Raw genomic sequence first — 11,797 nt, 5'->3', positions numbered from 1 at the left:
TTTTGGTCAAATAAATCTTTTGTATTAGTTGTTTGTTAAAACCCATGCAATTTCGTAAGTATGCCAACTAACTTTATTTGTTAAAACCTGCTGAAGTAGTTAGTAGAAGCTGCTCGCTTGGCTTTCTCAACGTAGACCCCAGAGAGACTCAGCTATGGCCATTAAATACACATACAATCTCACACACGTACATACATGCACATAAAACGTGAAAACAAAATTTTTTAATCTGAAAATTTTTAAAAATTGAAAATTTAATTTCGTAGGTGGTTTTTTAAATAACGCACTTGAATCCGCATCCGCGACAAACCGCACAAACAAAATCCGCAAAATCCGCCGAGTTTTGAGAATTTTTTATCCGCTTGGGACTCTAGTTCCTCCACTCGGTGGATAAAATTCTTTGCATGTGTAACGCTTTGAAATAATTCAACACCACCTATAAACATAGTGATTACTTCAATCAAATCAAATAAAACCCAATAAATTTGAAAAATCAGTTAAAAACATTTGATATCAGAGTGAACAATTATCAAAAACCGTGATTAATTCAAAAAATTTCTTATTTAATACTGTCATTGGAAGCAAAATAAATGATGTTATTACAATTTTTTTACGAATGAAAAAATTCTAAGAATGTTTGTCTTGTAACGATAATAATGTATGAACAGATAAAAAGAACAACTATTTTTTAAAGTTTTAACATATTGTACACTAAAAGAACACAAAAAATTTCGCCTTTGAATAGTGGGGTATATCAAATGAAATAAAATGTTCAGAAATACTTATACAAGATAATCTAAAAATAACGTACGATTATGAACTTTTTGATTTTTTCATCGTGGAGCCATGAAAATCGAAGACCCCAATGTAATTATTTACATTTTCAACTGCCTGGTCAAACGTTTCGGGAACTGTGAGGCTACTATGTGGACTCGGAGACATCAGTCTTTTGCCATTTTTTGGTTTATAGTAAGGACAGTTTGGCTTTGAGAAAACTGGAGGTTGGTAGTCTGTAATAGTGTTTACGTCCAGAGTTTCCAAGGTTTCTTTCAGTGAGTCAATTTGGGACTCTAAATCTTTTATCAAGTTTTTGGCGGTTCCTTGATAATTCAGACGTTCGTTTTTAATATTTTCAAAATATTTTTCCACTTTGATTATTTCTTCTGCCACGTGACAGTTAATTTTGTTTTTTGCAGTATCGCCTTTAGTTTGAATCGTGGAGAGGATTTCTGATTTCTCCGAGTCCTCGTCCACTTGGAAACTTTCCAGTATTTCTTGGCTCTTCTCTCGCAACGTTTCATACTGACTAATTTCTGATTTTATGTTTTCAGCTTCCAGCTCAACTTTCGATAAAAGCTCTGAAAATGTTTATTACTATGATTATGAACCAGGGGGGAGGCAGGCTGTGACCCGTGGCCCGTCATAACAATCTATTTTATACTGCAAACTTAGTTTAGTTTTCCTTCTAAGAAAAATTAATTTTTGCTTTATTTGAATCTTAATTTATAAAAAAAACCCAGTGGGAACCAAAATTTTAAAAGTAGGTACAAACGCGCAGGGTATTGCATTATTACTTTCTCGCTGTCTAAAAAGAACTCATTTAAAAAACTTTTGTGTCAAACCTTTCGCAATAATTCATTTTTTAACATGATAAAATCTAAAAATGATGGCAATTGAGTGCTTCAATGAAAATAACATGTGGTAAGCTTCTACGTCTCAAAAAATTTACAATAAATATAAAATTTCAATCATTCATGGCCTGTTTCTGAAACTGAGATTTTTATATAGCAACTCTTTAACACCTACAAAGTTGTAATGCGGCCCTCCAAAAAAACTTGCCATGCCTACCCCTTTTGAGGACTAAAAAACAAAAAACTTGTCAAAATTTTTTTGAAAAAAAAAACAAAAAAATTACATTTTGATTGTATAAAAAAACTTCACCATTGTATTTAGCCAAGAAATCTTCGCCTAGGGCTGTTTCGACTTGAATGATAACATGTGTCTTGTTGCTTTCTACATTGTTGTGGAACTCGATGCAGCCAGAGCAGAAGATTCGTCCACAGTCAACACAGCAAGCGTCCACGGGTTTATTCGCACATATCTCACATGAGTGCAGCTTGGCTGGTTTTTCTTCAGCTACCTCCTTTCTCGCTGAGACCTCCATGTTGTGGTGGGGGTCCAAGTTCAAAATTAGCGACCTATCGTGGCTTGCCAAACAAACAGGGCAATCAATTTTACCCTCAGTTGTCACCAGGCAAAGGAAGCAGCAGTAGTAACAATGTTGGCACGGCAGCAGCTTTGTAACTTTCGGTTGCTTGCAATTATCACAACTCTTCGAAAACATTTTTAATAAATTATAACTGCGTGAACGTATTAATATACTTTATTTATTTTGGTAGAATTATTATATCAATAAGCAATTTCTAGCAATTTTCCCGCTTTTTATAAACCAAACGGATAGTCTTTGTACGAAGAACAGGTAAGTGAATGTTTTCCAAAGAATCGCTAATTTGTAAAAACAGTTAGTGCCAGCAAAATTTTACAAGTCTTTATAATAGAAGACAAAAAAGAAAAAAATTAATAACATAAAACGATGATAGTTTTATTATTTTTGCATTTTAAATATAAATTAAATAAAATCACCCCATAACCATTTAATCTTTTATTGAAAATAATCTTCCAACCAAGATGATCAAACGATGGTTCGAGTCAATGGTGACGTCATTCTGTTACTTCATCACTCAGTGACTATAATGATGGTCTCAATAGTTTCATGCTCAATTTTCTTTTGAACGCACCGTCACACAACGTTACCCAACATATTGCTATTTGTTAACCAGATTAGCATGTTTAAAAGCGACAGAATATTTTTTGTCTACTAAATATAAGGTCAATACTTTCTAAATATGATGCGGTTTATGAGTTATTGTCAAATGGCATGGACTTGTTAGTATTGACCGAGACATGGCATGGTTCATCTAATGATTTAACAGTAAAACTGGCAAAGCATGAAAATTTTGATTATGCTAGCTGCGTGCGACCTCTGGACCAAGGTCATCATGGTGAAATAAATGCCGTTTTTCAATCCCTGTGAGTCAATTGTAATTAAAATATTCTCTGCATAAACAACATCAGCAACAAAAACACTCGAGTTTATTTTGCTAATGCAAACAACAACAATGAAAATCATCAGCACAGATTTGTTTAAAAATATTGGGAAGGGAGACTGCAGCTCAAACCCTTGATCTTGGCGGGTCACACCTTTAAGCGGCTACAGGCGGTTATTAGTAAATTCAAAGCACACTTATGTTGAAGTTGTTGAAGAATGTTGAAATCTCGGAGGGTCTCTTGCACGGACTCAGTCTTCATGGAACCCTAAAAAATTCTTTGTCGTGTTTTGTTAAATTTCTAGTGTCAAGTTTGTTCATAATACGTAACAAACAATTGGATCATTCAAACTGAGCGTGAATAAAAATATTTTCTTTTTTTACAAAATCAAAAAACATTGATGATGTTAAAAATTAATTTCTTCTTTTTAATTTTTCATAGTAGGCTAATATGTAATAATTAGCGTTATTATTTTCCACAAAATTTGTTTGGAGAAATAAATAATCACTCACTAGTTGCTAGAAGAGAAAGGTTATTTTATGTGTATTAAATGTGTCTTCAAATAGAGTATTAAACTACATTTTAGAGAACTATATGTATAATATTATTGTATATAAATATAATTATATTTATTAATGAAATTATATTTCATATAGGATCTAAGCTTATAGTTTAAGTTTTCAGAAATTTTGGTAATTTGAAAATTTCTCTCCATACTTTTTTTTCTGCCGTGATGGAATTCTGATGAATAATTTATTTTAAGATCTGTTCGTTGGTCATGCAGTTTAGTTCTATTCCTCTCGACAGTTCAATTCTTTGTTGTAATTCAATTTACTTACTGTTATCCACAATTAATAAAACAATTATTTATTAGAAAAAAGATAAATTCATTGAGGAGTGTTGTTGTTGAACACCGCGGAAATGGCAATTTATAAACTATTTAGTAACATCTCTTATTTATCAACGTAGTATTTGATGACTTTGAAAATATCTTAACAATTATTTTTCTTAATGAATTGACTTATTCGTTCGATTCAAGATACTAGATATCCGAAACGTCGAGATTTCCATTACCAAAATTGAGTACTGCCTGAATCTGGTAACAAACTACCAGCTTAATTCACTCTAAGGACTTGAAGCTTTTAATTTATTTCACCATTTCAACTTAGAACCACCAGAAACCATAGAAGCCTCAATCAAATCATCAGAATGAAAATAACATCAAACCAATTATTTTAACCTTATAAAGATAACCAGGGTAGAACCGCGTTGTTATAAGTAACAGGATATAACATTGAAGCTAATTAGTATTTCTATTTAACGTATAACAACTTTATAATATATAACAATTAAAATAAGTCTTTAGAAACAATATAATGTAGTAAAACTAATGAAAACTGGTTTATTTATTACAATTCTCTCAAATATTTTTCGCATGCCTCGACAACAAACACACACTGCATGCAAATACATGTGAAACGAGGCATCAAACACATTGCATGTGATATGCGGAGAACACTCTGCAATCGAATCCAGTCACTGCAGAGGCAGTGTCAGGCACTTTACCGCTACAATATCGCTCCTCCACAATGGTCACAAAAAGGATAAAATAAAAATAAAAATCTGTTAGGGAATAAATCCTCATCTTAAAACGATAGTAACACCATCTTCATGCTCAATCTTACGTACCATCACATATTGTTATTCATTAGTGAGATTAGCTCGTACAAAAATAAAAAATTAGTTTTGCTCAATGAAAGGTGAATTAGTTTATTCTTAAACAGTGCTACGATTAAAAATTGATGTTTACATTGTTGCTTGTAGCTAACATGCAACTTCGATTTTAATGAAATCAAAAGTAGTATTCGTCTGATTGTTCGAAGGGTTGAATACCAAACCGATCATTTTATACTTGTAGTTCCCGCCACTGATAACATCTTCCGGTATGCTCTGTCCGATTGAAAATTATTACAATTTTAATTATTCACTTATGCTACGACATGATCAACATTCAAAAAAAATATAACAAAACAGAGATTAATTTAAATAGCTCGTCAATTTTTGTCCAACCTGGTTGTTATAGAGAGGAACAGCTATATCTATAGAGTAAGTAGAAGAATAAGAAACTGCAAAGAAACAATAATTATAATTAGCCACATTTTCCATACTCAGGCTAAATCTGATCAACTGTTGCGGTTGTGCTGAATAAAAAATGAAAAAAGTAGTGTATAAATTAGTAGCACATCTCCAATTTGCTGGTCCAAAAGATGTCCACAGGAAAATGAGGCGTCCATTTATATTAATTATTCCAGGATCACGTTTTACTTGTTTATATTCCGAGGTAGCATCACGTACACCACGTACACAAGCTGTGGAGTGTTTTTGAGTTATGTTGAACTATAAACATAAATATGAATGAAACTGATTAATATGTATTGAAAATACACACACACACACACGCGCGCGCACACGCACGCACACACACACACGCACATACACACATAGTTTTTTTCGCAACGATGTTAAAAATAGCCTATCAAGTAACTTTTAACCATGTTGGTTGCTGTAATGCAACGACCATCCAACCAACCAATCAACCAACCAATCATCCAGCTAACCAACCAACCAGCCAGCCGACAAACCAACCAACCAACAAATCAACCATACAAACAGACAAACAAGCGGATAAACGAACGAACAAACAAACATAGCTTTATTTAAATAACGATATTAATTAAAGTTTTCTGAACCGTTCAAAAGTTAGTAACGTTTTTCAATTAACTTTTGCCCATCGCCAATCACGACATGATAAAATTAAAAACTTATGTATATATAAGAGCGGGAACATGAAACTGCCATGCTTGCCAAAGAACAAAATCTTTTTAAGGTTTATTAATACTCTTGCCAATTTGTTTACATAATATGTTGTTTAATTTATCTGCAAAACCATTTTTAGAATTTGAAAAATATTGTAAATGAGCATACCTGTTGTTGCTAGGTTGGTAGTTGTGACCGTAGTTAAAGCTGTAGTAGTTGTTGAAGCTGTTGTAGTAGTGGTTGAATCTGTTGTAGTAGTTGTTGAAGCTGTTGTAGTAGTGGTTGTAGCGGTTGTAGTAGAAATTGTTGCTGTTGTAGTAGCTGTTGTAGCTGTTGAGACTGTGAAATTGAATAAATCATAAAAATTAAATATTTAAAAAAAAACATAAGTATTAATAATATTTGACAAATGCTTCACACAAGGAATTTCAAAAGTTTAGAAATTTAATTTGACATTCGGTGAAATAATTAGGATAAAGAACCTGCTAGGGCAAAAACGGAGGCCACCAGAATGGTGCAGACGACCGCTCCAATCATTCCACTGCCCGCCATCACCAGCAACAACGTCCTCCTGCTTCTGCTCTGCTCACCATCATCAAATCTTCCTTCTTCATCGGCTCCATCACCTCTCCTCAAAATTCCTTCATCTGCCATGTCTAGCACTTTTGTAAATAATTCAATCGTTTTATGTTTTAACTATTCAATTACAGTCTATTTAATTTATTTTATTTGAAATCATACATACATATATATACATATATATATATATATATATATATATATATATATATATATATGTATATATATATATATACACACACATATATATATAATTACTGTTATTATTATTATTATTATTATTATTATTATTATGAATGAATAAATGAATGAATGGATGGATGAATTAATTAATGGATGGATGGACGGACGGACGAATTTACGGACGGACGTAGGAACGAACGAACCAACGAACGAACGAATGAATGAACGAATGAATGAATGATTGAATGAAGAAATGAATGAAAGGAGAAATGAATGAATGAATAAAAAATATTGCCCAGTTAATTCGGTTAAATAATAATAATCAATCATTTTATCTTAGAGCTTTAATACCACTGTCAAATAAATAAATAGCTTACTCTAATTAATGTACGTATCTCAATTTTTACTTTATTGTTATACAGATATGATTTTATTTATTAGATGTTATTTTAGTGTAGTCTATTATTATATAGTTAATTTATTAATAAGAATAATAATAATAATTATTATTGTTGTTGTTATTATTATTCAGTCTTTTAATTTGAGAGATGCACAGGAATGTTACAAATAATAATAATAATTAATATAGTAATATTGATATAAATTATATTATCATTATTTATTATTATTATTAATATTATTGTTAGCAGTAGTAGTAGTAAAACCTTTATTTATATTATATTATTTACAAACAAATGAATGATTGAATGAACGAACGAACGAACGAGTGAATAAATGTATGAACGAACGAACGAACGAATGAATGGATGGATGTATGAATGAATGATTTATTAGACAAATGAATAAAAGAATGAACGAGTGAGTGAATGAATGGACTAACGAATGCGCGAATGAATGAGTGAATAAATAGGTGAATGAACGAAAAAAGTGAATAACCGAATTGCGCAACTACAAATATATTTGAATCGGAATTTGAATTATTAATATTAATAATAATAATAATCAACAACAACAACAACAAACAACAACAAACAACAACAACAATGACTGAGTGAATAAATGGATAATAATAATATTATTATAAATAATAATTTTAATAACAACAACAACAAACATGAACAACAACAAACAACAACAACAACAAACAACAACAACAAACAACAACAACAATAAACAACAACAACAAACAATACATAAGATATTTATTTGGTGGTTCAAAATTAAAAAATTGAAAGGACAAACTTTATTGATTGATGCCAATTCATACAATACTGTATAAAATATGGTCTTCCAACACAACACACAATTAATTACAGGTAGAGATTGAAATATAGTACTTTGAGCGCTTACCTGGGAGCGACACTGCAATTTCCTCTTCAACGTTTAGCATTAGTTCGGTGGAAAAGACGAAGGATAGTTTAAAAACTAACTTTTTACCAAAATTTCTTAATTTCAAATTTTAAAATTTTGAAACTCAAATTCTAAAAATCTTTTAACAAGCAAAACATGAGATAGCAGGCAAAATAATATGAGAAAGGTAAATAAGTTAATAAAAGTTGTCATATTTCACTTTGTTTTCTCAAAAGCAAAATCACAACTGGGGTAAGATAACAATTACTTACTATAGTTCAATTCTTTTTTGTAATTATGTTTACTGTTATTTATGATTAATTTAACAACAGTTATAGATTAGAAAAAATCTAATTACTTAGAAGAAACACTCGATGAAAATATTTAATTATTTATGAATAAGTTATTGAAACATTGGTGATCAATTTTTAAACTTTATGAATGGGTCGTTATTTTGGCATTGAGAGAGTGGTTTGCAACAATTGAAATGCAATTTGAGTTGCGTTCAGAAAAGGTTGTCTATTTACTAACACTTCAACAACAAACAATTTTCATATTTAGTCACATTGGTGCCCTTGTACAAACAACTAATTTGTTTTAATGAATTTCTAGGACATTATTTTTATTTTCATTCAAATTTAGTTGAGTAATCTATAATGAATACGTCTATTGAATTAGATAGTGGGTATAAAAATAGTTATTCTTACTTGTTATTGTCGTTAAACAACATTAAGGACAAAGAAAATTGCTTCACATAAATAGTTTTAAAAGTTTAGAAATAAAATTTGACATTCAATGCAAAATGCAAAATAATTACAATGAGTAACCAACTGAAACAAAAGCCCGGGCCAGCAGAATGGTGATGACGACCGCTCCAATCATTCCTCTGCTCGCGTCCTCTTGCTTCTACTATCCCCCACTACTATCATCATATCTTCCTTCTCCATCTGGAAATTAATTCGCCCGAGAGAGTGTTTTGAATAATGGGAAGTAATCAAATTTCAAGCGTATCTACTTCAATTTATATTAACGATCCCTATTCTATTTATGAGTATTTATGATAGTAGAAAACAAATTTCACTGAAATTCGAACGCTACCTTGGCGTTATTTAACTTTTTTTAATAATTTTTGAAGTTTTTTTTATAATTTATGAAATTAACCGCCATGTGATATTTATTAGTCAGAATACTATGAATATTGCAAATGAATGTGAAGATTATAGTAGGTACATGACTAATTGCAGAATGGTTAAAAGACCATCTATTAGTTTTAATAGAAGGCCAACCATTAAAAAACACAAATTTCACGAAATAATAAATAAAAATTTATTCGCAATTCAGTTAAAATTGAATTATATACAATTGCTAAATTAATTTATAAATATTTAAAGATAAAATGTTTGAATAAGATCCTTTTTTTTGCGTTTAATTCTTTCTTCTGTTTTTTTTTTGTATTTCAATTTTCTCTTTTGTTGTGACTTTTTCCATTTTTACAATTATATGTACACTGTACACGTATATACACTTTGCACTTTGCAACACTTCTGTTCAAATTTTGAAATTTTTCCTTTGACTGTTGTTGCGTGTGCCTTTGGTTCTATCAAAGTTGTTATCTTTGTTGCCTTTGTTGTTATTTTTCTTTGGAGCTCTCTTTGACGTCGTCGTGATGGCGGATTTATTTTGGATTTCCCTTTTTTGTTTTGACTGATCGCAGGGAGTCTCGTTATATTTGTGAGGTGCTGGAATGCTGAATCCGTGTGCTGGCATCGAGGAACATTTGGTTCTATCAAAGTTGTTAACTTTGTTGCCTTTGTTGTTATTTTTCTTTGGAGCTCTCTTTGACGTCGTCGTGATGGTGGATTTATTTTGGATTTCCCTTTTTTGTTTTGGCTGATCGCAGGGAGTCTCGTTATATTTGTGAGGTGCTGGAATGCTGAATCCGCGTGCTGGCATCGAGGAACAATCAACAATGGCCGGGTCGAAATATTCAAATGAATCGAATTTGACTGGTTCAGGTGGAGGAGTGTTGGATTGAAAGATAATTGCCGGATCGAAAAATTCATTCTCTTGTGTGGGTTGAACTTTACGTGAAACTGGATCGGTCGGTTCACTTGGAGGTGTAGTGGAGTGACTGATAATCGCCGGATCTAATAACTCCACCAGTTTTTGTGGTTGAGCTTGTTGTTTTTGTGGAGATTGGGCTTTTTGTGGTTGTTGAACTTGTTGCTTTGGTTGAAATGGAAGTTTATTGCCATCACATTGTTTACAAAAAATTTTTACTTGAACATTTTTTTGTGAAAATTTTTCAGTATTTAATCTGCTACTCCAGCGGAAATCATTTTCAGTGTAGATGTGATGATGTGGATCTTTCAACCATAAGTTGTGGGCGCCGTAGTTCTGTACAAAGAGTTCTATTTTATGCTTGAAAATGAACAAACTGCCATACAAATCCCTGTACACGTATTCTTTATAGTACATACTTTCCACCTCCTCTATTAAATCCGCCGGGACGTCGTGGATAACGGTCAGCGCAAAATATTCCCTCAGTCTGTTCCCGTGTCTCTCCATGATTGTGTCGACCGGAGCTATCTGTTGGATTGATATATAAATTGTTGTTATAGCTTAACCATTATTATTGGTTTATTGGAAGCATCTTAATTTTTTAAATTATTTTAAACATCTGGTAAAATAATTTTTCTAAAAATTGCCAATTTAAATTTATTATGAATAAGAAAAAAATCTTACATGAACGTATATGCCATCATCGTCATCTTCATCGTCATCGAAATTTTTTGTCTTCTCGATAGGTGGTGGGCGAAAGTTGGGTGGCAGAATATTTGAGCTCTGTCTGAGGAACGCTGGCACGAGGCGACTAGTTTTTGGGGGGTTCCAAGGCTTGAAGCTGTTTTTAGATCCGTAATTTTGAGGTTCAATGCTATCGTAAGACTGGCGGTTCATCCATTCGTTACTCTGCTCCATCACCAATCTCAGTTTCTCCTCCTCGCTTATCTTCATTTCGTGGATTTCCACCACTTTTTTAACATCACCACAGGTATCTGTCGGTTGTACCGATAACGATCTCGATCGACGCACTGATAATGATGTTTCAGATAGTGATGTTGGACGCACTGATTGTGACCTTGATCTTCGTACAGGTGTTGATGTTTCAAGTGGTTCGAATGGTGATGACGATGATAATGTAGCCGATACTGATGGTGATTCTAGGGTAGAATATGGTGACATCAGCGGAATTAATGACGACATAATTGCGGGTGAGTTGAGATTTCTTTGTTTTTTATGCACAATTCCTTGAGTTGGAATTGTTTGAGAGTCTGTTGATGCCATTTCTGCTAATGTGAATTTGTTGGCATTTGGTGAATTTTCACCGACACAACACTCCAATACTAGAGATTGTAGTAGTTGTTGCTGCTGCTGTTGATTCATCTCTTGCTGATTCACGGCAACCATTTTTAAATCGTTTGAGCTTCGTAAATAACTTAAAACTCAAGTATGATTTATTCCTAATGCAACTTCAATACGATTTTAATACCTCAGCCTTATTACCAATTTGAATCGGCAGTGAAAATGTAATTATGGAAGAAAATTTTTTCAAAACTATTAAGCTCTAACAAATAACTTATAAAAAAAAGAAGATTTGCTGAGGGCTGAATAAATCAGTTGCAGTAGTTTGGATAGATTAGTTGCAGAAGGCAGGCGATGTGAAGAGGTAAGAGTTGATCTCAGTAATGATTACACAACCCTTGACTTTCATTTATATAGGTTTAACAAAGTTTCATCT

At 32.2% G+C, this 11,797-nt stretch overlaps 3 protein-coding genes across 3 annotated transcripts; all 3 read right to left on the bottom strand.

Moving 5' to 3' along the window:
* Positions 1–445: 445 nt before the first annotated feature.
* HELRODRAFT_193283 (hypothetical protein) lies at positions 446–2,447 on the bottom strand. The gene is made up of 2 exons (XM_009026406.1): positions 1,942–2,447; positions 446–1,358 (listed from the first exon to the last, which is right to left on the bottom strand). Exons 1-2 carry the CDS (start codon positions 2,342–2,344, stop codon positions 814–816), a joined length of 948 nt encoding a protein of 315 aa, XP_009024654.1. The 5' UTR covers positions 2,345–2,447; the 3' UTR covers positions 446–813.
* A 2,147-nt stretch (positions 2,448–4,594) lies between these two features.
* Positions 4,595–6,579, bottom strand: HELRODRAFT_178264 (hypothetical protein; the record flags this gene model as incomplete). Its single annotated transcript, XM_009026405.1, has 5 exons — positions 4,595–4,731; positions 4,938–5,058; positions 5,179–5,309; positions 6,094–6,192; positions 6,408–6,579. The coding sequence occupies 5 exons, from the start codon at positions 6,577–6,579 to the stop codon at positions 4,595–4,597; spliced, it is 660 nt and encodes a 219-aa protein (XP_009024653.1).
* A 2,967-nt stretch (positions 6,580–9,546) lies between these two features.
* On the bottom strand, positions 9,547–11,466 carry HELRODRAFT_178263 (hypothetical protein; the record flags this gene model as incomplete). Its single annotated transcript, XM_009026404.1, has 2 exons — positions 9,547–10,587; positions 10,744–11,466. The coding sequence occupies 2 exons, from the start codon at positions 11,464–11,466 to the stop codon at positions 9,547–9,549; spliced, it is 1,764 nt and encodes a 587-aa protein (XP_009024652.1).
* Positions 11,467–11,797: the final 331 nt, after the last annotated feature.

This window comes from Helobdella robusta (assembly GCF_000326865.2).
Source record: "Helobdella robusta unplaced genomic scaffold HELROscaffold_47, whole genome shotgun sequence".
Lineage (NCBI taxonomy): Eukaryota > Metazoa > Annelida > Clitellata > Rhynchobdellida > Glossiphoniidae > Helobdella > Helobdella robusta.
The sequence above is the reverse complement of the archived record's forward strand: the minus strand, read 5'-3'. Positions and strand labels throughout refer to the sequence as shown.